Raw genomic sequence first — 25,000 nt, forward strand, 5'->3', positions numbered from 1 at the left:
GGCTCAGGAGACGCCCCGATCCCGCGGCTGCCGCTCGGTTCGCGGTGTGCGGGCGGGGGACGGGGCTGCGGGCAGAGCACGCGGCGCGGGCAGTGCGGACAGGCGCGGTGCGGGCGGGCGGCGGATGAGCTCACTGCAGTCACACCGCCCATGAGCGGGGCTGGAGCCGCCCGGCGCCGAGGGGCGGGGGCGGGCGGGGGCGGGCAGCGGAGCCGCCGCGTCTGCGGGAACCGCCGCCGCCGCCGCCGCCCCGCCGGGCCGCGCCGGGCAGCGCCGAGCGCAGCGGGGAGAGCGCAGCGGGAGCCGGGAGCGGAGCAGCGGGACCCCCCTCCCCCTGCAGAGCCCCCCCGGGGGCCCGGCGCGGCCCGGCCATGCTCGGCCTGGACGTGTGCGAGGCGGGCGGGCAGCTGCTGGAGCTGCTGTGGCTGACGCTGTGCTACCGAGGTGAGCGGGCGGGGGGCAGCGCCGGGTGCTCGGGAGGGTGGGGGGGGGCTACAGCGCGGGCCGAACATCGCCCCCCGCAGCCGACGACAACAGGTGGGGCAGAGCCCGGGGGGCCCCGCGGCGCCCATCCCGGTCGGCCCCCGGCGCTGCATCCCGGTGCGGTGTCGCGAGGTGCGGGCCGCTGCCTTTTCCCGGGGCTTGGAGACGAGCCCGGGGCTGAGCGCGGGGCCCTGCGGACTCCTAGAGTCGGGCGCGATGCGGTGGATGGGCCCTCGTCCCCCCCGCCCCACATGCGCCCACCGTCGGCCCCGGCCCAGTGGGTTTGTGGCTGTGCCTGCAGCCGGCGGGGCTGTGGGGCATGCAGAGCCCGGCGGGCTGCATGGCGGTGGGGATACCAACCTCGTGCACGGAAGGGCGCCGCGGGCTGCAAACGCACCCCGAGCCGCACACACGCAGCACCGCGGCTCATCTCGCTGCACGGCTGTGCGGAAACGCAACCGGCGGCACCGCCTCTGGGCTCTGCTGTGCCACCGGGCCCTGGGGACACGCAGCCCTGGGGACACGCAGCCTGGTGGCATCATCGTGGCCCCGAGCAGGGGGATGGCACGGCTGCTGCATGGCAGCTTGGGGGCCATCAACCGCATCCATCTGAGCTCATCTCCCCCAGCCCGGCAGTGCCGGTGTGCCCTGGGGCATGGGGGTCCCCAGGGTGTCCTCAGATTGCCACTGCCTGTGCCCTGCAGACATCATGGCTGACAAGGAGGGGGTGATGCTGTCGCTGGAGGAGGAGGAGGAGGATGCCGACGTGGCCCTGGCGTATAAGACGCCAGAGAGGAAGAGCCTGCGAGAGATCCAGGAGCTGGACCCGGGGGATGAGAGCCTGCGGAAGTACAAGCAGGCACTGCTGGGCAACATCCCTGTGGCTGTGGGTAAGGCTGGGGCTGGGAACCCCATCACCCCATCGCCCTGAGCATCCCATCACCCCGACACGTCACACTGGGTGATGCAGCCTCAGCGGGTGCAGGGAGCTGCGGTGCCCCCATCTCTGGAGGCATCCCCATAGGGAGGGCACGTCCCAAACGCGTCACCCGCGGGCGCTGCCTGTGCCCACCCCGCTGCAGGGAGACCCCGGCATCCCCTGCTGTGGGTAACGCTGCCCGGGGACCCCGGTTGCCTTGGTTACAGGATCACCGCTGCAGTTGCCATAGGAACGGTTACGAGGGACCGGGGAATTCATCGGGATGGCGGAGATGGAGCGAGCGGCCGCGGGGGGGCTGTCAGCCAGGGGCTGCCCTTGTGCCTACGTGGGCTGGGCTGTGCCGCGGGGCTTTTAACATGGGCTCATCCACAAAGGGTTTGGGCTGAGGTGCCCTGCTGCCTGCAACCCATTGTCCTCTGGCTGCTGCACGCAGCCCCTTGGGGCACATGGGCATCCTCCCCAGGAGTCCCCAGCCCTCCTGCTCTGCGGCCCGAGGTGTCAACTCCATGGGTAGGGGCCACACTGCGTCACTTGTTCCCAGATGCCAGCGTGCCCAACGTGCAGGTGACGAAGCTGACCCTGATGTGTGAGCAGGCGCCGGGGCCCATCACCATGGACCTGACGGGTGAGTGCTGCCGGTCCTCCATGGCAGAAGGGAGGAGGAGGAGGAGGACGGGTGCCATGCTGACGGACCATCTGCCCCCCACAGGAGACCTGGAAGTGCTGCAGAGCCGTCCCTTTGTGCTGAAGGAGGGGGTGGACTACAGGGTGAAGGTGTCCTTCAAGGTAAGGTTCCGTGGGCACCTGACATCACCTGTGGGCTCTGTGCCTCTCTGGGGGTCACTGCCCACCCTGGGGACCCACGCTGCCCCCAGCATCACTCAGTGCCCATCCCAAGGAGATGCATCGCAGGGTGGTGTTGGTGGCTGTAGGGTGGGTGCTCCGAGCCCAGCACATGGAGCCTCTCACTGCCCCTTTGTGCCCACAGGTGAACAGGGAGATCGTCTGTGGGCTGAAGTGCCTGCACCTGACGTACCGCCGCGGCCGGCCGGGTGAGTGGGGTCAGGGATGGGATGGGGCAGCACCGCCTGGCCCTGCTCACCAAACCCCTCTCGCCCTCTCGCCCAGTGGACCGCGACGTCTTCATGGTGGGCAGCTACGCACCGCGGGCCGAGGAGTACGAGGTGGTGACGCCGGCCGAGGAGGTGCCGCGGGGCCGGCTGGTGCGTGGCTCCTACCGCGTCCGCTCGCTGGTCACCGACGATGACAAGACGGAGCACCTCGCCTGGGAGTGGGGCCTGTGCATAAGGAAGGGCTGGGAGGACTGAGACCCCCCCCGGTCCCACCGTTGCGGGGATCCCCCCGCCGCCCGGGGACCCCCTGCCGCCCGCGCCGCCCCACCGACGGGAAGGTGGAGGGGTCCCTTAGCAAAGCGGGCGCCCGCGGTCGTGGTCTTGGCAACCAAAGTTATTTTTAATCGCTGTTTTTTTTTGATACCGACGCCCGACTCGTCCTCGCGGCACCTCCATCGCCGTGCACTGCTGTGCGCTGAGCTGCGCCCGGCCGCAGGCTGTGCTCCTCCATCGCCATTAAACCCTACAGACGTGTCTCTTACTGCCGTGTCCGTGTTCCCGGGCCTGCCGTAGGGACGCGTGCCTGGAAATCCAGCACCTGCCCGCTGCCTTATCTCCGTGCTGGCAGCCAGTAGCGGAGGGCCACGAGCTCCCACGGCCCAGCACCTCCCGCCCCGCCGCCCTTATCTGCCCCTCTCCCTGTGCGAAGGCTTTGGCAGTGGGACGGCGCCATGCGGGGCGGCGCGGTGCTGTGTGTGCTGCTGCTATCGCTGGCCTGGCTGAGCCCGGCATGGGGGGCTGAGGGTGGGGAGGAGGATGGGGAAGTGGTGGGGGGGGAGGAGGAGGAGGAGGATGAAGAGGATGAGGTGCTCTCGGATGAGCTGGAGGAGGAGGACGGCGTCCTGGTGCTCCATGAGCACAACTTCGCTCGTGCCCTGCGTGAGCACCGGCTGCTGCTGGTGGAGTTCTGTGAGTGCCTGCGGGGCAGGGGGGGAGGAGGCAGGGCTGCGGGGTGTGAGATGTGAGGGCCTGAAGGATAGGGGTTGGCAGAGGGGCACTGGGCATGAGAGGTGGAGCGGGGACAGAGGGCAAGGTCATGGGGTGGGGGGGACAGCAGAGGCATGGACCTTGTGGCAGAGGACACGAGGTGGGAATACGAGACATGGGCACAGCGGCTCATATGTGCCATTAGGTGCCCTCAGCCTCAGCCCTGGGCTGGGAACACCCCTGGGTTGGGGACACCCCTGGGTTGGGGACACCTCCTGCGGGCTGTGCTGTGGTGACACCGGGCCCTGCGCAGACGCTCCGTGGTGCGGGCACTGCCGCCGTTTGGCCCCTGAGTTCGCCCGTGCGGCCGCATTGCTGAGGAACGGATCAGAGGCGGGACGGCTGGGCAAGGTGGACGCCGTGGCACAGACAGCCCTGAGCGCCGAGTTCCACATCGATGCCTTCCCCACGCTCAAACTCTTCCGCGATGGCAATCGCACCCACCCCGTGGCATACAGCGGTAGGGCTGTGCGGGGTGCTGTGAGGGCAGGGAGGTGGGGAGGTGATGGTGAAGGGGTGACGGCATCCCGACAGACGGTGAGGTGGTGGCGCAGTGGCTGTGATGGCCGGTGCAGCCCCGCTCCGTGTTCAGGCCGCATGGATGCTGAAGGCATGGTGCTCTGGATGCAGCGCCGGGCCGGGCCCAGCGCCACGCTGCTGCACGACGCCGCCACCGCAGCCGCCTTCATCAGCGCGCAGGACGTCGCCGTGGTGGGCTTCTTCAAGGTGGGCTGGGGCCGGGGCGGGCAGGGCTGGGCTGCGGGCACGGCGGCGCTGATGGTGGAGACGTGCAGGACCTGCATGGCAAGGCAGCGCGGGCGTTCCACGAGGTGGCCGCAGAGATGGAGGATCTGGTGTTCGGTGTGACCAAGGAGGATGAGCTGTTCGAGGCGTACGGGCTGTCGGCAGACACCGTCTGCCTCTTCAAGAAGGTGAGTGGGCTGGGGGCAGTGGGGCTGCTTTGGGGTCTGGTGCTCACTGTCCCACGCCTGCAGTTTGATGAGGGGCGGACAGATTTCCCCGTGGATCCTGAGCAGGGCCTGGACGTGGCCAAGCTGACGCGGCAGCTCGTTGTGCACAGCCTGAAGTTGGTGATGGACTTCTCCAATGAGGTATGGCCGCTGCCCACCCCAGCCCCGGCGTGGCTGCAAGGTGCCTGGCCTCACCCTCCTTCTGCCCCACAGACTTCCAGCCAGATCTTTGGGGCCAAGATCCCCCACCACATGCTGCTCTTCCTCAACACCTCTGTAGCAGAGCAGCAGGCGCTGCGGGATGAGTTCCGTGTGGCCGCCAGCACCTTCCGGGGAGAGGTGAGGTGGTCCCGTGGCAAGAAAGGATAGGACCTGGGGGACCACAGCTTCAGTGCTGCCCGTCCCCCCCTCCAGGTGCTCTTTGTGGTGGTGGATGTGAACGGGTACGGTGCCACCGTTCTGTCCTTCTTCGGCCTGACGCCCAGCGATGCGCCCACACTGCGCTGCGTCAAGATGGAGAACAACCGCAAGTACCGCATGGAGGTGGACGCCTTCTCAGCCACAGCCGTGCGTGACTTTGTGCAGGAGGTGCTGGATGGCAAGGTGAAGGTGAGGAGATGGGTGCCTGGATCTGAACCTGGCCACGTGTCCCACCACTGCTCAGTGTGGGCTCCATCAGCAGAGGGGTGGCCAGCAGGGACAGGGAGGTGAGCGTCCCTCTCTGCTCTGCTCTTGTGAGGCCCCATCTGCAGCACTGCGTCCAGGGCTGGAGCCCCCAGGACAAGCAGGACAGGGAGCTGTTGGAGAGGGTGCAGGGGAGCCACAGAGATGATCAGGGGCTGCAGCACCTCCTCTATGAGGACAGGCTGAGGGAGCTGGGCTTGTTCAGCTTGGAGAAAAGAATGCGGGGGGTGACCTCATTGCAGCCTGCAGTACCTAAAGGGAGCCTACAGACAGGAGGGGAGTCAACTCTTGGAAAGGGTGGATAACAGCAGGACAAGAGGAAATGGTTTGAAGTTGAGGGAGGAAAGTTGTATGTCAGGGGGAAGTTCTTTACAGAGAGAGTGGTGAGGTGCTGGAACAGCTGCCCGCCCCATCCATCCCTGGAGGTGTTCCAGGCCAGGTTGGATGGGGCCCTGGGCAGCCTGGGCTGGTATTGAATGTGGAGGTTGGTGGCCCTGCATGTGGCAGGGGGTTGGAGCTTCATGATCCTCGAGGTCCCTTCCAATCCTGGCCATTCTGTGATTCTGTGATCCTGCTGTTCCCACAGCCCCAGCTGCTGAGTGCAGAGCCCCCTGAGGACTGGAACACGCGGCCGGTTAAAGTGCTCGTGGGGAAGACCTTTGAGCAGGTAGCATTTGATGAGACCAAGAACGTCTTTGTGAAGTTCTGTAAGTGCTGAAGTGCTGTCCCTGAGCTCCATCACGAGCATCCATCCTCTCCATGACCACTCCTGCACCCCCATCCCTCGCCTATCCCCGGTGCCCCCAGCCCAGCCGTGACCTCCATCGCTGTGCCCATCACAGATGCACCATGGTGCACCCACTGCCAGGAGATGGCAGCTGCCTGGGAGGAGCTGGGCGAGCGCTACAAGGACCACGAGGACATTATCATTGCCGAGATGGACGCCACGGCCAACGAGCTGGAGAACATCAGCATCAGCGGATACCCAACACTGCATTACTTCCCTGCTGGGCCGGGCAGGAAGGTGGGTAGGGACGGGTATGGGGCACCCCTGGCTCTGCCAGCACCTGAGGAAAGTTGGGCTCAGACGTCACCCTGTGTCCTCTTCCTGTCCCCTGTGTCCAGATGGTCGAATATAGGAGCACCAGAGACGTGGAGACCTTCTCCAAGTTCCTGGAAAATGGAGGGAAGCTGCCGGAGGAGCCACCCACAGTGAGTGAGGTGCCCCCATCCCAGGGCAGGGGCTGCCAGCTGGGGCACAGACCCTGCAGGACGCGTGGGATGGAGACAGGCCATGTCCATCCCTGTCTCACCACCACCTTCTGCAGGTGTCCAAGGCCCCGGAGAACAGCACAGAGTCACCGAGCCCATCTGGCACAGCCGAAGCCCGGGAGGAGCTGTGAGCCCTGTCCTGCTGCAGCGGGCATTATAAATGACCCTGGAAATGATGCGGGCTCTGTCTGTGTCTGCAGGGTGCAGTTCAGCCCCTGCTGGGGGGGCACGCAGCACAGAATGGTGCCTGCTGGGCCTCTTGGGGACACAGTGCAGCTGGTGGGCATCACGATGGGGGTTGAGCCCAGCGGGGTGTGCAGGGCAGAGTCTGTCCCATGGGCAGCTCGGCCTCAGGCACCCATGGCACTGAGCGTTCCCACGGAGGGGGTGCTGCCTTTGCCTCCCTGTGATGCTGGACCCAACACAGCCTGGGCACGCTGCGATGCTTGTCCTCCTGACCCAGCAGTGTGAGAGCGCTGCAGGCAGCCCTTGTACTGCCCCAGGCATGGGGCTGAGCTGTCAGGGTGTTGGGGATGAAGGAACCACAGAGGCCTTTCGGCTTCATGGCCTCAAGGCCTCCTGCCCCATGCCTGGGCTGCAAGAATGCAGAGCTGACCCAGGGCTCCAGTCCCAGAAGCTGCTGTCACACCCTGGGAAGGCAGGAGAAGCCCCAGATGGGCTCCAAGCCCTCCTCTAGAGCCTTTCCAATGCCTGGCTCACAGCCTCAAGGCCCCCTGGCATTCCCTCAGTCCCCAGCACCGTCCCCTCTCCCTGAGCTGCTGCTCTCCAGCCATAAGCAATGGCTCTGGGATCCCCATGCCCCCCATCCTGTGGGCAGCCCCACCGTGTGCCCGTGGTCCCTGGCCAAAGCAGGGCCCTTCTGTCTGCTCCCGTTCACCAGTTGTCTCAGCCCACTCCCACGTCTGCCCTGCAGGGAAGGAAAAAAACAGAAGGCACCGGGATGTGGGGTTTTTATTTCATTTTATCCAAGTACCTTTGAAAAGATCATTGTACAAGTCAGAACATGAGGATGCACAGGAGACATCACCAGGGCTGCACGGCCGCTGGAGGATGCTGCGCTCGGCAAATGTACATATTTACAGGGAACCCCCTGAGAAAAAGAGGGGGAGACGGAAATCCCAGGCATGGTAACAACCTCACCAAGACACAACACCATCAGAACTTAAAAAAGAGGGAGGAAAGACGTTCGTAACACTGTTCCCTGGCTGAAAACGATTGCAGATTTTGCTGGACTTCACATAGTGATAGGCAAGTCACAGAACCATGTTTAAAGGCACTCGGTGACGTGTACAAGAGGCTGAGTTGTCCCCACACAGTGCCACTCGGCCCCAGCCCTGCAGGCAGCCGAGTTGGGCCCCAAAATGTGCTGCAGCAGCAGTGGGCAATGGGCACGCGGGTGGGCAGGGTGAGTGCTGACGTGGGACCCCCTAGGAGCTGGCAGTGGGGGCACAGAGGCTGGGTTTGCCCAAGGGCGAGAGCAAAGCTGTGGCTGCTGGGGCACAGAGCATGGGCTGGTGGGGAGGGCAGGGCTGAGGGCAGGCGGAGCTGAGCTCAGTCCCATCTGCACACCCAGGCAGCGACCCCTTACAGTGACTGCAGCATTCAGGGGAGCTGGCCGTTCACATCCCCACAGCTCCTTTGCTTCAGACCACAGTGCCCTCACACTGCCTCCCCAGAGACACAGAACCTGACAGAAGACACAGCACTCATAACGTGATGGTTTTTGTCCTCAAACTGGAAGCGTCCAATTGGTTTCCTCCCCATACTACCTCTCTCCTAAGGCAACTCCCCTGACCAAAGTCCAGCCTTGGCACTGGGGGCCTGCGCACGGCTGCCAGCCCTCTGTGGGGCTGCAGCACCCTCCAGGAGGCAACGTCTGCCCCAGGAGCAGGCACACGTGGGGGACAAGCACAGGGCATGGGATGCCAGTGCCCAGCCCTGCAGTGCTGAGCAGCAGCTGATCCTCACTGGTGGCCCACAGCCCTGCCCTGGTGGAAGGCACCACGGGAAGCCTGCAGCACCAAGAACTGGCACCCACCCCCCCTTCCCTTAGGGATTCGGTCACAAGAAAGCTCAGGAGAAAAACCACCCTACCAGGTCCAGTAGCTGCAACTACCAGGGAGGCGAGAGCCCAGCTCGTTCAGAATGGCTCAATTGTCTTCAGATTGAGCAGAAGTGCAGCGGTGCCCCTCTGGAGTGCAGCAGTGACTTCCACAGCAGCAGGGACAGCAGCTTGTCGGCTGGGTGCATCCCACCCCAGCACTGCTCAGAGCCATACACACCGAGGGGACAGGGAAGGGTGCTGTGAAAGCGAGGACCACACGGAGTTTGACGGATGGCTGTACACTTTGGGTGAGTTCTGCAGTACCTGTATGTTTTACATTTACATAAGAGCACTGTGACATTGGAAATATTTTCCTTTTATTACAATATATCAAAAATATGCAGCTTTAGTAAACAAGTTCATTTTACACTTTCTAATGCACTGTACAATGCTACATTACACTTATATTCGGTATGGAGAGGGAGCCCAGGCTCCCACTGGCAGGTTTGTGGGGTGAAACGACTTCCCATGGCACAGCAGAGCTCGCCCAGGTCCTGGCACAGAGGGGGCTCGCCCAGCACCTCCTGGAGAAGCACCGCCAGCGTCTGCCCAGACCTTCCCCTCCAGTCCCAGTCTTTCACAGTCCTTTCCTCAAAGCCTCTGCAGCCTTGGAGCCTAGTCGATCTTCTCCACCTTCCCGATGATCTTCTCTTCGAAGATGGGCAGGATGGTGTCGTCCTCCCGCACCTCCTCGAAGACCACACCGCAGTCGAACTCGTCGCTCACTTTCTTAAAGTAATACCTGAGAGAGCAGAAACACGGGGACACAGAGGGGTCAACCTGTGCGGGACACCGCCGTGCCACCCAAACACAGGGAGCAGCACCTCCACGGCTGTGAACTCATGATGAATGGGAGCAGCCACGGCAGACATTGGGGCTGGCGTCTGCCCCTGCCCTCTCAGTGACAGCAGTCAGAACGCATGAGGAGCTCAGGCTCTGAATCCCAGCCCGTTCTCAGCTCTCACAAAAGCCGGCTGGGGGTCCTGATGCTGGCAGGGCCCTGGGGCGTTCCTAAGCAGGCTTTCTTCCCCAGGCAGCTCCTACTTGGAGGCGGTGCTTTGCAGAGCTTCCTATCCCACACCTGGTGCTACAGAATGACGGGCATTTTGGGACTCAGCAGGGCCCAGCCTCCCTGCTCACACTGAAGAAAATTCTGGGAGCCTGACATGGCTCTGGCAGTTGGGATGTTCCCCACAGCATCGGCAAGCACTGGTTGATGCTGCTCCTCACCAGCCCAGGACACTGTGCAGCCCTGTAGGGCAAGCGACTTCTGTTTGGGGCACAAACTGTGACGCAGAATATTTCTGGTAGAAAACCCAATCTCCCACGTCCTCATAACCTGCCTCTTCAATAGCCAGACCCTCCCACTCAAACCCAAACATAAGCCTGCTTCCATGAGGCAGGATTACAGATGCAAGTATGAGTTCTACCCTTCCTGGCTCACTTTGGGACTTACTTTTCTAAGAGAGTGTCCACTGGCAACCAGACACTTCTGCTGTGCTGCCATAACCCTGCAAGGCTGCTGAGAACCCCAGGAGCTCCCCTGACCTACCTCCTTTGCCTTGACAGGAGCAACAACGCTGCATCCTGGTGGTGGCGGCTGCCAGGGGTTGCTGAGGTTGCTGACAGTATGCTGGCACCACACTGCACGTGGTGAGCAGCCCTTACCTGTAGTTCCCTTTCTTGGTCAGCAGCTCCTTGAACTGTCCCAGTGTCACCACGCGCCCTTTGACGAGGGTGCGGTACGGGATGGGCTCTCCACAGAAGTAGTAAGCAACCACGATGTTCTCACATGGCTGGGATGCACCACTGCCCGGCCTCTTCTGGGGCTTCAACCTGTTGTACAAAATCACAAGCAACATCCTGAGTATCAGCCTTTGGTGCTTGGAACAGGCCCAGCATCATCACCAGCACTGGGTGCTGGTCTGGGTGAGGGGCTGCCTGTGCAGGGGGTGCAGGTCAAGACCTTCCTATACTTGCAGAGAACTGGGGCCTTTCTGTACAGAGGTGCCAAACTAACAGTCAGGAAACACGTTCTACTCTGACCACCTTTCTTGGCGCACACCTGCACACTCAGGCTGGTGGAACAGCTCTTGGGAAGGCTGGATGGAGGCCAGGCTGCAGCTGGGAGGAAGCAGGCACGGGTTCCAGCTCAGCCTCTTCATGCTGCAGAAAAACCCATCCCCAAGGACAGGCTTGGAGGGGTGCCTTTCCTGCAGCACTGAACTCTGAGAGCAATTGGTAGGGCATGGCAAGGCAGAGCATCACAGGCCCATTGCAGCCAATCGATGTCACCCTGGTGTGCACCAGCGTGATTGGGCTTCAGGCTTCTGGCTTGCCACCTCGGTACAAGAAGTGCTTCAGTGATGGCTTGCAGGATTTGGTTGGCAGGAGAAGCCTTCATATCCATGAGACAGAAGGAGAAGAAAGTGCCATCCTGTCAGCTAGCAACTGCTTCTGTGAAGCATCTGAAGCTCCCGCGTGCAGCTGCGGGGCAGTGGGACGTGCCACACACTGGGCCCTTTGCTGCTCATCCCATCCTGTCCTGTCCCATCCACGCAGGGTGGCAAGGCCTGGCTGGGCTGCTGGCTGACACGTGCCCTGACTGCGCTGCAGGCTGGATTTTGGAAGGCAGACACCATCCTCAAACCCCCAGTGAGCAGACTTGGAACCTCTCGCTCTCTCCTGCCTCTCGGGATGTCGGTCTGCTCCTCGCCTCCAAGCCCACAAACTGGCATTTGCTATGGGGTGCCATCACCAGACTGAAAGTGTCAGCCCAGTCCTCGCCTCGTTTTCAGAGTCAGACAGAAGTAGCAACAATAAAAATAAGGGTACTTTGCACTTCTGTGGAGCCTTTCATCTCGGGCACTGTAAATGCTGCACAAACATTTGAGCAGCCTACACAAATGCGTTGCTTGGCATGTGTGGTCTCAGCCAGAGGCTGCCTTCTCTTTCAAAACCACATAAAATAAATTTGGCAGCTTTAAAATTATTTAAAAGGCACACAGGGTAAAAAAAAAAAAAAAAAAAGAAAAGATGATTTTGTATTTATATGACTGGAAAGTTGCTATAAAAACTGCATATGCCAAGCACATGAGCTAATGGCAGTTTTGGAAACGGTTGTGACTCTAACCTTTAAATACTGGCGTGAAGTCATAGCACCTTTTTAATGGCATGCCCACATAAACATTGGCATTGCAAACCAAGACCAGTGAAAATTCTGTCACCTCTTTCTAAAGCCATGAGAGGTCTAAAGTTCAGCTGAACAATGCTTCTGGTGCCTGCTCTGACCTGGAGACCTTTGGACAAACTGCAGCATCCTCAGAGGCGATGGTGCTGCTGGTGCCAGCATGGCTCTTAGCACCCATCCCTCTACCAAAGCACAGGATGCCCTTTAGCTAGAAAAAACATTAAGAAATTGAATCATCCTTGGAAAAAAAAATAATCATGCATTTAAAGGAAAAATGGGTCATAAATTCAGGCAAATTCTGCGCATCCTGTGAGCCAGAAGTTAATTGAAGGGGTTTGGAAAACCTCAAAGTCCCTAAGCTTCTCTTAATGCTGCTGGAAACGAGTCATGACTACGAGAGAGCTGCTGGTGCCCAGGGGAGCTGGCAGGGAGGCTGGCGGGGACACGACGACGCGCTGTGCAGCAGCATGGTGCTCAGGCTGCTGGGGGGCAGCTCCTTGGTCACTGGGGGGGTGGGCAGGACTGTTAGAACCAACACCTTGAGCTCTCCAGCTCTGTTAGAAGCCAGAGCAGATCGTGCCAATGGCTGGGAGGCTCCTCCTCCTCCCGCTGTGTAATTTGTGCCTGAAAAGCTGCTTTGGGGTGACCTCAGACCGGCTGCTGTGCTCCTCTGCCCCAGGCTCAGAAAGGGGCTGTGGGGACCCTGTGGCTTCCTGAAAGCATGCGAGGGAGAAAAAGCCTCCTGGCTCTTTCTGACAGGACCCCCAGAGGCCACCAGTGATGGGACAAGAACCAAAAGGTCTGTGTCTCCTTGCGGGAAGGAACATCACCTTTCAGAGCACCACAGAACACACACGCATCCCCAGATCTCTAGCAAACCGAAGCAGGGATGATAAATAAGAAATCATCGACAACACAATTTTCCAGGCACACCTCTCCTGAGAACATGACAACACAACCATCTCTGCTGTCATCATCGCCCAGAAACCTCCTGAGACCACTTCTTACCCAGATGGGCCCCTGCCGAGCGCTGCTCCACCGCAGCACGCCTGAGCCCTGCCTCATCTGCACCCATCCCCCGGGTCTGCAGTGTGCCCTCTGCACGAACACACACAAGTGAGCTCTGTTCCTTCTTCTGGCCTCAGCTCCCTTCACAACGTTTGTCACAAGCAGGAAATGTTACCCAGCAAAGTAAGTGCAGCGCTGACTGCCTTCCTGCACCTCAGCCCACCCCTGGAGGTGCCCACGGAGCCCTGAGCTGGGGGCAGGCAGCCCATAGCAGGGGTGGGGGGAGCTGTAAGGTCTCTTCCAACCCAACCACACTGTGATTCTATGGTTCTGTGATCAGCACTAACTCAGCTTGTGTCAGAGCACAGACACAGCCTGGCTGCGATGCTGCCATGCCCAGCACAGGAGAGCATTGCTCCATCCCAGCCGTGGGGCCGAAGAGCTGTGCAAAGCCTGAAACACAGCCAGCAGATGTTACCTCAGGAGGAGCCCCAGCATCTGGCTCTGGTCCTCTTCCAGGCCTGGCCCAATCAAACTAATTCCAAACCAAGCTCACGCTAACATTTTTGCTGGAGAGTCTAGAAAATTCTTTTGCTGCATGTGAAAATCTTTTCTCTGCAGAGCTGCTACTAATTACTTCTTCCAGCTGCAAACATAAGCACTGCGACAGTGAGCTGCAGAAAATGGCTCAAAAACTGGCTGCACAGGCAAGCAACCACTGGGATAAGGCTCTCCCCCAATGCAACAGGCACAAGAGGTCTGTGTGTCATCCAGCACTGGACACCTCAGCTTGCATAGGCTCCCACCAAAAGTCATGCAGCCATCCCAAAGATCAGTGCCCCAGCCCCAAACACTGTGTAACAGGGAGAGAACGGCTTGTTCTCCTGCTAACCACGACAGGAGCTCTCTGAAAAGCTGTGAGCTCAGCCATGCCCCAGCTGGAGCACACAGTCCTGCCACAATCCAGAGGAGAGATTTCAGCATCAAGAAATCCTTCCCTTCCCAGGGGCTGCATCCATTCTTGTGTGCTACTGCTTTTCAGGTCTGCTTTTCATTAGCAGCTCCCCACCAGCAGGCACCACTTCCTGGCTTTCCACACGTCAGGCAGGTCAGTGGGACCCCTGTATCCTCAGGAAAACTGACAGGCCTTGTAAGGAGGCAGCACAAGTGGGAAAGCAGAACAGCCCAGCATGGCTCAGCCTGCTCTCCTGCTGGTCTGGAGGGCACACACTGCAACGCCACGGGCTTTCTACAAAAGCTCCAAGTTGTTATTAGGGTATTCAAGACTCACGTATAAAGCCCAGGCTGGTGTTTCCCAAGTGTGCATCTGCACCTAGACATTTCTTGGGAAGCTGAATGAATTTAATATGACTGTAAATGACTCCACAAATAAATCCCATCCAATCACACCAACTGAAAGTTAGATCAAATAGGCCTGGCCCAACCTGACGTGGGAGAGCCCTCTAATCATTAGCTTCCAATCAATGCTCTGACATAGATATGCAGAAGTCTGCTACATGACCATTGCAAGCAAAAATAATTGGAGTTCAGCAATTAGAGGAGCTTGTTCTTTAAATTACACTCGTGTTTCTGAGTGCCAGACTCCAAAGTTTAGTTTTCAGAACACAGCTATAGGGCAATGAAGCAAACAATTCCCATTGTGAAAGAATTTTAATGGTCAAAGTGCTTCTAGTTCTTAACAGTAATTATCAAGCACTTTCAAAATGCTTTTCATCTGAGAGCTCTGTGTGCCTTGCAACTGATCTTCCCTGAAAGATAATACAGGAGCAGAAGAACAGGCATTGAGCTGAGTCACAGGAAGCTGCAGTGACTTGGCTACAGGCATGCAGAGCACAATACTGCTGCAGCAGTGTGCAGTGCTCCCCCTGAGCTGCCATGAGCCATGAGTGGCCTTTGCTAGAAGACTGAATGAGATGTAGATAAAGAGCAAATATTCTTCTGCACTTAATTTTGCTGTGTTCTGCTGAATTCTGCTACTGCACCAACCAAGAACCCTGCAACCACTGTGTGTGAATGAACTATGAGTGTGCCAGTGAAGATGAGGTGAGTACAGCAAGCCGGAGGCTGACTAGATCCGCAAAGAGAGCTCTTTCCTCATATGCTATTTCTAAACAGGCTCCGCCTGCCCAGGCTCATTCAGAACACTTCTGGACACAAAACACAAGCCCAGGCCTTAAGGCAGCTTGTGGCATTTGCACCACCGTCAGAAGCCATGTCAGAGAGACTGGGGAGACTTTCCTAACTTCTCTGCAGGTGCCTCCACTCAGTTAGTACTGGAAACTGGAGCACAGCACCTCCCACGGCTCCCCAGCCACAGAGCAGCCTCCCCCTTCTCTCCCATGCACGCTCAGACCCTACCTACAGGCCATACCTTTGTTTCAGTGGGAGTTTTCCAGCTCTCTTTTCTTCCTCCTCCAACCTCCTGCGAGCTTCCTCCAGCTGGGTGAGTGGGTTGGGTGCTGGGTTGGGTGGCATGGTAGGATCTTGGATGAAAGGGTGTGAAGGCTGGACAACGTTCCGCAGTTGGGCACTGACCCACGGATGCACTGCAACAGGCCGCTCAATGGAGAGGGGTCGGACCATGTCATGGGACAGCTGCTTCTTAGCACCTGAAGAGCTACACACAAATACAAAGGTTTTACACTGACTGCCCAGTCACTCTGCATACGTGCACATCCAGATGGATGACTGCTTCCTCAGCTGGACACAAGCACTGGGAGGCTCCTTGCAGCACGGCTGTGCTGTGGTTTGTGAGGGAGAGGGGAGCAGCACCCAACCCGCTGCACCCCCACAGAAGGCTTTGGGGCAGTGCAGCACTGCCTTCTCCAGTGTTTTGCTGAGACGTCGGGTGAGCAACCCAAGCTTAACACAGAGATCACCAACGTGTTTCAGTGCTGCCATGAAATGCACAACAGAAACAAACCCAGCAAAAGGCAGCTCAATGACAGACCAAATTCACTCAGCAGGATCCGTCACAGGACGCCCTGATGTGCGCTGCCAGGCTGTGAGCCCCTGATGGGCAGTGGATGTTGCAGCAGTGTGTGCTCATCCTTGCCAGCCCCTGCAGCACTGCCCAAGGCTCTGGCACGGCCCCAGCTGCCCGCAGAGCAACCTGTCTCAGCCTCTACTGTGAAACAAGACAAAAAACAACTGTGGTTTCACCAGTAGTCACAAACGCAGTTGCGGCAATGCGGATGAGACCAGATCCCTCTTGTCGCTGGCACCATGAAAACACATCTTTTTCCCTGAGATTGGCTAGGCTGTGATCTGTGCCTGAAGATCTGCTTGATTACAGAGAGATTCTGGACACACCTTTGGCTCTAGAGAGACAAGGCGAGCCCAGAGGATGCTCTCAACAAGCCCAAACACTGGGCAACTTGTTCTCCTTGCCTGAGTCCTCTTAAGCTGCTAACTCAGGACCAATGGCTCCAGTGCAGCAGGTCCTATGTTTCTATCAACACCTTGCACGACTAACAACTGTTTATGTACAGCAAGTGCCTAGAGCAAAAATACTGCCTACTGTGTGCCACATTATCCATTTTGTACCCACAGCAGCAATTTGTGAGATTCCTCTGAGGCTTCAACCTTCCCCCACAACCACAGTTCATTATTTAGGAAAGAAAATGAACTTTATGGTTAAAGCCCCCAAGCAATCCTCAATCTCCAAAGGACCTAAACCCTCGTGCCTGGTGGATGTTTGTCTTCCCAAGACCTCCAGGAACAAGGCAGACCACCATACGGTCTACACCAGCCTTATGCTGGTGCCAGGGGATGCAATAGGACAGCATGAAGACTCCTCACTCTACCAGCCCTTACCCATGGTTTGTTTTCTTATGCCTGCTGATCTCCTTCTCTCCTTCTATGATCCACTGAAGGATCTTCTGGTTTCTCTCCACGTCTTCAGGAGATCCTGGCATCTCATAGTTGGCACCATCACTTTTCCCTGAATCGGTCTTCTTAATGTTTCTTTTTGAGAGCAGACTTGCTTTTCCACTGCAAGAACAAAGCTTGAGACATTAGTGCTTTGCCTAAGCCAAACCTCCACAGACAGTGGCAGAGGATGGACACGTCCATCTCAGACAGATTCAGCCCTGCCAGGGTCTGCTTGGCTCTACTACAGTTCAATTGACCGTGCCATGGCTGAGGCCCAGGGCATATCAGGCTCTCTGTCCAGCCACCTGAGAAACAGGGAGTGCATCTGGCAGATGAGCTGTGGCAATGCAGCAAAAAGCCCAGCAGATCTCCTGCCTCATGAAGGACTGTGTTCAACCCTCAGCTCTCTGCTCCAACATAGTCAGTAGGCTCAGAGCACAAAGCTCTGCAATCCACTGGCTGCCTCTCCATGTCAGACCACTGCTCTTACCCTGAGCTCTTCCTGTTCCATCCCCACGCCTGCTTACTGGTTCACTAGCACCCCAAACCCTACCCTGCCATTCTGCCATGCCAACAACTTGCTTCTCACCACCACTTGAGCTGAGGTTTCATATCGTGGTAAAACTTTTTTTTAATGCAGGCAGCCTTCTGCAGGCTGTCACCTACCTGGGCAATGCAGCCACGTCAGACTGCAGCCAGACTGAAAGCAGGCAGTTACAGACAGGCCCTGGCTATGTTTATGGCTACAGCACATCATTACAGTTATCCTATCCCTCCTTGGCAATGCGCTGCCCATTTGCCCAGTGGTGCAGCCAGGCAGCGACATGCTCGTGGGGCTGCACAGAGCTGGCCTGTCACTGCCACAGCCAGCAGCTTTACTGGACACCCCTGCATCCTGATCACCCACCTGCATTACCATACTTCTGTGTGCTCATTAGCATTGACAGAAAAATAGAACAAGAAGGTTCACATGCAAACTCTTCTCTTATGAAGCTCCTACCCTGGGGACAGTCAGGAACTGGGAGTTTGTGCTAGAGAAAGGACAGCTCTGACGTGCCCTCTGACATTTCCTTTAAGCATATGCTGCAGACAATGCTAGAGAGAAGCTCTGTACTTAGATGAGGCTTTGGTAGATCCAGCATGGCCACATGCATGCTTTGTGGAAGCAACCAAGCCATATCTTAGTTCTGTTACTACAGAAAAAGGGCAGACGTGGGGGCCCTTCTTCCCATCTGCCTGGAAAGCAGCTTTCTTCAGCTGCCCTTATGCTTTGCCTCCCTCCTCCCACCCCAGTAAGTTGTTCCTACACACTGATCTAGCTGCCTGCTTTCACTAAACATCCTACCCCTGGTACACTGAAAAGACTTGCCCCCAAATAACACCTCAAGGAGCTAACGAGCTCTCCACTCCAGTTACTCCACTCTTACAATCAGCATTCATTATTCAAGGTAGCCCTGAGCCTCACCTTTGCAATAATTCAAACACAGGACTAGCAAAACCTGCTGCTGTAGAGAATGAGTTTCACCTTCTCCTTCTCTGGAGGAACTGGGTGGTGGATGAAAAACTGAACACAAGCAGTGCACTCTGCAGCCCAGAAAGCCAGCTAAATCCTGGGCTGCATCTAAAGAGAGAATGGCAAGGGAGAATGCCCCCTTGGGACAGCAGGCCACAGCAGCACCAGAGCATCCACTGCTTAGTCAGGAAGAAAAAGGAAAGCTTCTGGTGAACAGAACAAGTCTTGCAAAAAGTTGGACCTTTATGTTCTCTCATAAACAGCTTAAGAACCTGGTTTCTGTTATCCAGACCCTAAGACACAGTCCTACCCTTACCATCTCCCAAAGCACAGGGAAGCCCCAGCACCTCTGCTGCTTTAAGGAGCAGAAGTGCTACCTTATAACCAAGGCCATTAAAAATCCTGGTTAGACAATTTCATCACCAGGCCACAGAGATTTATGTGCTATTAGAAGCATATTCATTTCTGAAAGGAAGCACAGTGGGAGGCCCTTAAGCCACGTTCTACAAGAAAATATGGCCCAGTCTGCCTGTGCCACTGCTGTGCAAGAGCCCATTTATGAAACACATCCTACAGAAGCTCCAGCTCTGGGACTCCCCCAGGTGCTGATCTGACTCACCTGTAGCCTAAAGAGTCCATGGGGACAGGGGCCATGCCCAAGTTTTCAGAGTAGTTTCTTGACTTTGTTGCATAGTTATGTGAATCTACATTCCAAGCAAAGCTGTTCTGCACTCTCTGCGTGGCCTCGGCCTCAATTTGCTCTTTTGGTTTCATCATGCTGTGGTGATGGATGTGGTGGTAGACATGTTTATGGTGGTATAAGTTAGCTGGATCCAGTTTCATTCCTGATTTCGTGGTGTGCTTGCCGTGCCCTGGAGGAATTGTTCCAAGTGTCCCTGACAGCTTTCCTAAGTGGCCGCTTTCTGGAGATCGTGGCTTGGGAGAGTGGCGGCCGGGGCCTGGAGACTGACAGCCTGGTGTCTTCATCACACGCTGCACGTGTTCGTCCAGGATGCTTTCTGGGTTTTCTTCATGTGCATCTCTCATCTGCATCCCAGCACAGCCCATCTCAGAGTAGCGAGGGGCGAAGTGATGAAAGGGTTGGGCGGAAGGCATCTTGTGGCTAACGACTGAAGGACCAGAAGAGATATCTGCATCCTCGCCTTCTTCTTCCTGCGAGAAACAAGAGGACAATTATAAAGGTGACAGAAGAGGTCTCTGGGGGTCTTCCTGCTCACAGCACGACTGTTGCCAACACTCGGATGGGTCACCCTTGGCTCTGGCCAGCCAACTTGTGAAAATCTTCAGTGTAGAGATGCTCCCCTCTTTGGAGTCCTGCCCCAGGCTGTGCCACCTTCCTACAGAAAGCTCCCTAACACACACCTGAGCTGCCCTGTCTCCGAGCTGCCACACCAGCTCCATCCCTGCCTGCTGGGACACCATCAGCGGGGTTCACAGCATCCAGGGTGAGCCAGGCGACCGCTCACACAGCCCACACATCACAGCCACGCACAGGTGCAGCTATGTGCAACAACTTGATCGGATTTATGAGCAGGCAGAATCTTACCAAACAGCTCCGCAGGTTCCTTGAAGACGGCTCTGTAACAACCAGCAGCAGATCACACCTCACCACACACAAAGCTCACCAGATGAAGCACAAAGTTGCACCACATGCAGCAAGTCAGGAGGTATCACAGGCTTTTCTTGCCCGAGTGACTTTCACAAAGCAAGGCAATCAGTGGGCTTGTAGCAGGAGTGTGCAACTGGAAGTTGACAGCAGCGTGAACGGTTTTCAAAATCAAACCCTGCTTTCTCCCAGGCATGCTGACGCTGCAGCAAAACCCTCCACGCAGATAAAGAAATGGCTGGAACTGCCTGCTTGCTCTCGTGGCCCACAGCAGCCTCGGACATGCTGTTGTTAGTGGCTCTTACAGCTGTGCCAGGAAGAATAAAACTCCTCCGTGCTGACAGCCACAGTTTTGATGCTGACAAACTATTTTATGCTCCAACATAAACTCAAATATTTATGAAGTTTCTCTATTGGAAAACAGGATTCTTATTTTTTAAAATTACATAAGTAGGATTCCAGCAAGCGCTTTAATCCCACTCTCTTTTCTTCCTTTGGAGCAGAAAAGAAATCGTTTGCAGCATGTGGTATCTCTGCCCTGCCAGACAAGTGCATCTGCTGGAAAACACTGCCTCCCACCAGCTCTGCCTGTCGGATGTCCCCATCCATCACTTGCTATTCAGCTTCAAAGTCTCAGCTGCCAACCACAGTGCGAGAAAGCAAATAACAGACTTCCTCCCCACGTCACACCTGGGGGTTCAGAACTCAACCAAGGACAATGGCAGCCTTTGAAAGCACCAAAGATGTGGGTGCCTGCTGTGCCCTCTGCCAGCAGCTCCTCCAGGGGGCCATGCCACTGCTGAGCAGCATGGTGAGCACAGAGCTAGTAGGAGCAGCCTGAGGAAGGCTGCCCAGAGCAAAACCATGCCACAAATGGAGTCCCAGCGGATGAATCAGGTGTGGAGCATGGCGGAGAACTGCAAATGTTTTCTCTTTACATTCCCCTCTCTTGCTGCAATATGAACCTACTTCAAAAGTTGTTCAGAACTGTCTCAGCACGTAGCGGGGATCAGAACGGGCTGTTGTGCAAACACCTCAGAACAAGGCTGATCCCACAGCACAGCAGTCCTGTTACAGTGACTCAGATGACAGCAGGTCACTCTGCAGATCTGGAGCTCAGGCTGACATGATTCCCACTTCCACAGGAGATACACTACTTTCTCACTGCTCTTAAAATCTTTACGAGCACCTTTCATCTCCAGAGACAACACTGCAGTCTGCAAAACCCCATCTCTGCACAGCTGGCTCAGGTACAAGACAAAATAGAATACGCACAGCCTAAACCCATAACGCTGGGTTAAACGACTATGAGCAGGTTATGATAACCCAGTGACACACTCATCACTTTGGAGGCTTTTAGGGCTGGTACCTACGTTGTTCTGCTTAAGGACTGAGGCCAGGGTGGGCTAAGGGAAGGGGAAGGATGCACCGTCTCACTCTCTTTGGCCTGTCTCAGCTCATCTGCGTTACCAAGCTCTGGGGGAAGTTGGCTTCCTCACCCCAGCATTGGGTTCGGCCTTGCATGGAGCAGGGAACCCACAGTTATGAGAAGGGCAGGTAAGCAGGGATGTAGGCTGCCTGGCTCAAGCTGTCCTCTCTACTAGAGCAGAGCAGAGGCTGAAGGCACAAGTCGAGGCTGCAGATACCACTGTGCCGAGTTTACAGTGAAAGCAATGACACAGTGCACAAAGCTGGAGACAATTCAAGCTGGAGATGAAATGCAGGATCTTGGCTAGTGCTGTGCAACATGCACAAAGGCTGGTGCATGGTGAACACAATAGCACTTCCACGCTGCCCTGCGTGACAGATCCCTACCTGCCCAGCAAATCCAGAAATCAAGAGCTTGCAAATTGCCTCATACAACATACACAAGTCAGCCCCTCACCTGGCACTTCTGGGCCTGCTGCACACAAACCTGAGGAACCAGGAGGATCGGGCTCCGAGCCCGCCCAGGGCTGTGCCTACAGGTCTCCGCAGCCGCCTGCAGCCCACGCCGCGGGTGGCACAGCCGCTAGGTGGTGCTTGGGGGACGCGGTACTGGCAGGCACATCCTCCGCCAGCTCGCACAGCCAGCGACAGTCAGATGGATGCTTCGACTTCACGGACTGCCTGCTGAGCTATTTTTACTCTGCAGCCCAGCCTGCGCCCTTCCCTTTGAACCGAGAGGCTGAACAGGCACTGCTGCGCTACGGATAAACGCTATCTTGCTTTAACCCCATACCTCCTCCCAGTCCCACCACTACAGCTCACCTAGCACAGAAGTGCATTTACATCTTCAAGCAAACCATTTTCCTCTCTATTCAGACGTTTTACACTCAAATACTGAGCATCTCAACAACAGTTTTGCTCCTCCTGCACCTGGCTCATTTGAAACTCACTGGGTTTGGAGGCAGTCCTGCAGCTACCATTCAGCTGAGAGATTAACAAGGCAGCATGCACATCCTCCCATCACCTCCTATGCTGCTCAACATAATTAATGAATTCAGAGCTTTTAGGTTTGTTTTTCTTTTATTCAGCAGAAGTCATCTGCTTCTCTACCAGGTATCTCTTTCAGATGTTACTGTGCTTTGAAAGGGAACCTGCAGGCAGACCAGTATGGGGGGAAAAATCCCTTTTTTGAAGCTTTTGCACAATATTTCCAGCTTCTCTGCTAAGCTGATAACTGCCCAGTGTGAGTAATGTTGTATGGTTTTCCCTGTGCTACTGTGCAATGAGCCATACAGAACCAGTAAGAGGTCACCCTGTAGTCTTGGTGTTCAGGACACACAAAAAACAACCCTGTGATCTACGAGGACCCAAGCTCTCCTCTTGCTGATTCCAGCAGCTCTTGCACCTCAAGTACTGACCTAAAAAAGCTACAGTTGCTTACTCTGAGCTTTTCCTGAATAGCTAATGCTAAATGCCAGCCAGTCAATGAAATATACTCTGTAGACAGCAAAGAGGTTTAATACATAGCAATAGCGGGAGGCTGGGGCTTCAAAATAGATTAAGTTACACAAAAATATGTTTAGACAGACTTAAATTTATTCTCTGGCACAGTTATTTGCTGATTTTATGGTATTGCTACTGGCAGCTTCTTCAGGGTGGTAGGGCTAATGGAGCTGGGCACTGCTGGGGGCAGCTGTACAGCCATGGGAGCAGGAGGAGGAGGACTATGAATGGAAATGCTGCTGGTTGCATTGGCTTTGTCAGAAAGCAGTAGGTATGGAGAAGAAAACAGACTAATTCCTGAAGAGCAGGAATCTAATGACAAAACAGCACCTTGCTGGCCTTTTTCTGGCTGGATGCTGAACACAGCAGTGCTGTGAGTTTGATGGACAATGCCTGGCACTGAAATGCTGCTCAGAGGTTACTCTGCATCCTCGCTTCATACAACGGAAATACATATGTGATTTAAATCAAGACTACAGCCCTATAGTGCCTTTTCTATTCAGAGAGATACTAGATTAACTTCAAAAATATTGACCAATATTTAAAAATAATGAGCTTGAAGGGTCCACCCTGGAGCCACAGACACTCAGCTTCTCTAAAAGCACAGAGCCAGCTGAGATAGACAGGAACACCTCTGCTTCGAGGGAGAGCTGCAGGTTGCACAGCACACAGCCTTCGCCTCAGGGCTACAGCAGCTATTAACTGTGGAGACCCGTAACTTCTTCCCATAGGGCTGCAGTCATATGACATTTGTGATGCTCAGGAACACTACGATGTCCTCTGAAAAGCCTCCTGTGTCTCCGGCACAAGATAAGCACTTACCTGTGAGATGCAGTACATCAGAAGAAAAGATAAGGTGTCAATACTGCTGAACAGGGTGTCTCACAATTGGACCACCAATAACTCCTTGTGGAGTTTGTTGAGGAACTAAAAGCTTTTGGTTCATCTGCCAAATACTCAGGTTTTGAAGGGTCCATCTGTACCAGGGCTTCCAGCACACAGTGCTACGGCTGGGCTTCCCCAGCCACCCTCGTGGAGTCCCTGCATTTCTCTGCCCAAGAGAGGATCTTTGGATGCCACACCTGATGTAGGGATGTGCTTACTAGGAACTGATGGACAGAAGGCTTTCACAGTTGGTAGAAGCAGACTAAAGGCACACATAAACAACTGCAAGTGTGACAAAATCTGCCACCTGTTTGCCCAAAGAAGGGGAAATAACACAAAACCCCAACGCTCTAGGTGAATCCTTGTTATGTAGTGTCATCCTCACATGAAAGGGATGGTTTACAAAGGCTGTGACGGACAGGACAGTGAGGGTGCCAAAGACAGTGGAGAGCACCACAGTCCCTAACGTGACAGAAGTGGGCAGTGCTGTGCCTGGTGTCTGACGGCAGGGAGCATCTCAGAGCCCTGCACATGGCACACAGCTCCATGAAGCTCCTGTGGTGACGGGGAGCCTGCAGGACCCCACGCAGTGACAAATGTGGTCACCCAGGTTGCTTTCATGGCAGCTGAAAAATTCCTGTGCTGTGCAGTAAGCAAACGTCCCCGGGTTGGCACAAGAGGCAAGGAGATTACTGACCGCTCGCACACGCTTAAGGCGCTCCTCCAATTTCTCCTCTGCTTCACGTTCCTTCTGTACTTCTTCCAAACGATTGATCAGTTCTGCAGCAAACTTTTCTGGTTCAACATGGATATCCTTTGGCATTCGATATGTACGCTGCAGGGAAGACACACCAGGGTGAGCAAAAGGTGCAAGAAAATCACACATTTATTGTGGAGGCACAAATAACTGGAAATGTCAATTGTCCCACTGGGCCCACGGAACACAAGCTGGCAGACACAGGGGTGAGGCTTGGGACAGACCAGATGGAAGCCCATGAGCTCCCTGTCTGGTACCAGCTCCATATACCCCCTCACATAGGAAAAGGTATCCTAGAGCCAAAAGCAGCAAGCTCTTATGGCATCAGATTCCATTTAGGGACATATGCACGTGATAACCCTCAACATTAAAAAAGGTCAACATGAATATCCTGATCTCAAATGATGGGAAAAGGACAAACAGACAAACCTGTAAAAAAATCATTACTGTAGTGATGTTTTCATTTGGACAGAAAGGAGAACTCCAGCGTCTACACTTAGCTTACTGCAGGTGGACCAGCATAAGACTTAAATCTTAAAGACTTAAATCCAGCTGCTTTCAAGAAATCCTACTTTTCTTCACCTTCCAGGCACAGCTAAT

The 25,000-nt window shown here is 56.0% G+C and overlaps 3 protein-coding genes across 5 annotated transcripts in view; 2 read left to right on the forward strand and 1 right to left on the reverse strand.

Moving 5' to 3' along the window:
- Positions 1 to 231: 231 nt before the first annotated feature.
- ARHGDIG (Rho GDP dissociation inhibitor gamma) lies at positions 232 to 3,037 on the forward strand. 2 transcript variants are annotated; one of them, XM_052680381.1, is made up of 6 exons: positions 235 to 444; positions 1,188 to 1,373; positions 1,965 to 2,048; positions 2,133 to 2,209; positions 2,412 to 2,475; positions 2,552 to 3,037. In XM_052680381.1, exons 1-6 carry the CDS (start codon positions 372 to 374, stop codon positions 2,749 to 2,751), a joined length of 684 nt encoding a protein of 227 aa, XP_052536341.1. In that variant the 5' UTR covers positions 235 to 371; the 3' UTR covers positions 2,752 to 3,037. The 2 variants fall into 2 exon arrangements, with proteins under 2 accessions (XP_052536340.1, XP_052536341.1); XM_052680380.1 differs by having other exon boundaries at positions 232 to 444; positions 1,965 to 2,209.
- A 99-nt stretch (positions 3,038 to 3,136) lies between these two features.
- On the forward strand, positions 3,137 to 6,646 carry PDIA2 (protein disulfide isomerase family A member 2). Its single transcript, XM_052680373.1, has 11 exons — positions 3,137 to 3,465; positions 3,797 to 4,003; positions 4,136 to 4,269; positions 4,338 to 4,475; positions 4,539 to 4,655; positions 4,728 to 4,853; positions 4,929 to 5,123; positions 5,785 to 5,905; positions 6,041 to 6,222; positions 6,324 to 6,410; positions 6,527 to 6,646. The coding sequence occupies exons 1-11, from the start codon at positions 3,228 to 3,230 to the stop codon at positions 6,599 to 6,601; spliced, it is 1,620 nt and encodes a 539-aa protein (XP_052536333.1). The 5' UTR covers positions 3,137 to 3,227; the 3' UTR covers positions 6,602 to 6,646.
- Positions 6,647 to 7,424: 778 nt separating this feature from the next.
- The window catches only part of AXIN1 (axin 1), a 69,681-nt gene continuing 52,105 nt past the window's right edge, over positions 7,425 to 25,000 (reverse strand). For both annotated transcript variants that reach the window (XM_052680361.1, XM_052680362.1), the window contains exons 5-10: positions 24,341 to 24,478; positions 18,820 to 19,373; positions 16,631 to 16,807; positions 15,186 to 15,431; positions 10,264 to 10,431; positions 7,425 to 9,337 (exon numbers count right to left, since the gene is read on the reverse strand). In XM_052680361.1, coding sequence (XP_052536321.1) covers positions 9,211 to 9,337; positions 10,264 to 10,431; positions 15,186 to 15,431; positions 16,631 to 16,807; positions 18,820 to 19,373; positions 24,341 to 24,478 — 1,410 coding nt within the window. In that variant the 3' untranslated portion in view covers positions 7,425 to 9,210. The remainder of the gene's footprint in view (positions 9,338 to 10,263; positions 10,432 to 15,185; positions 15,432 to 16,630; positions 16,808 to 18,819; positions 19,374 to 24,340; positions 24,479 to 25,000) is intronic.

The sequence above is a fragment of the Tympanuchus pallidicinctus genome, unplaced genomic scaffold (genome assembly GCF_026119805.1).
Source record: "Tympanuchus pallidicinctus isolate F22 unplaced genomic scaffold, pur_lepc_1.0 scaffold18, whole genome shotgun sequence".
In the NCBI taxonomy this organism is placed as follows: Eukaryota; Metazoa; Chordata; class Aves; order Galliformes; family Phasianidae; genus Tympanuchus; species Tympanuchus pallidicinctus.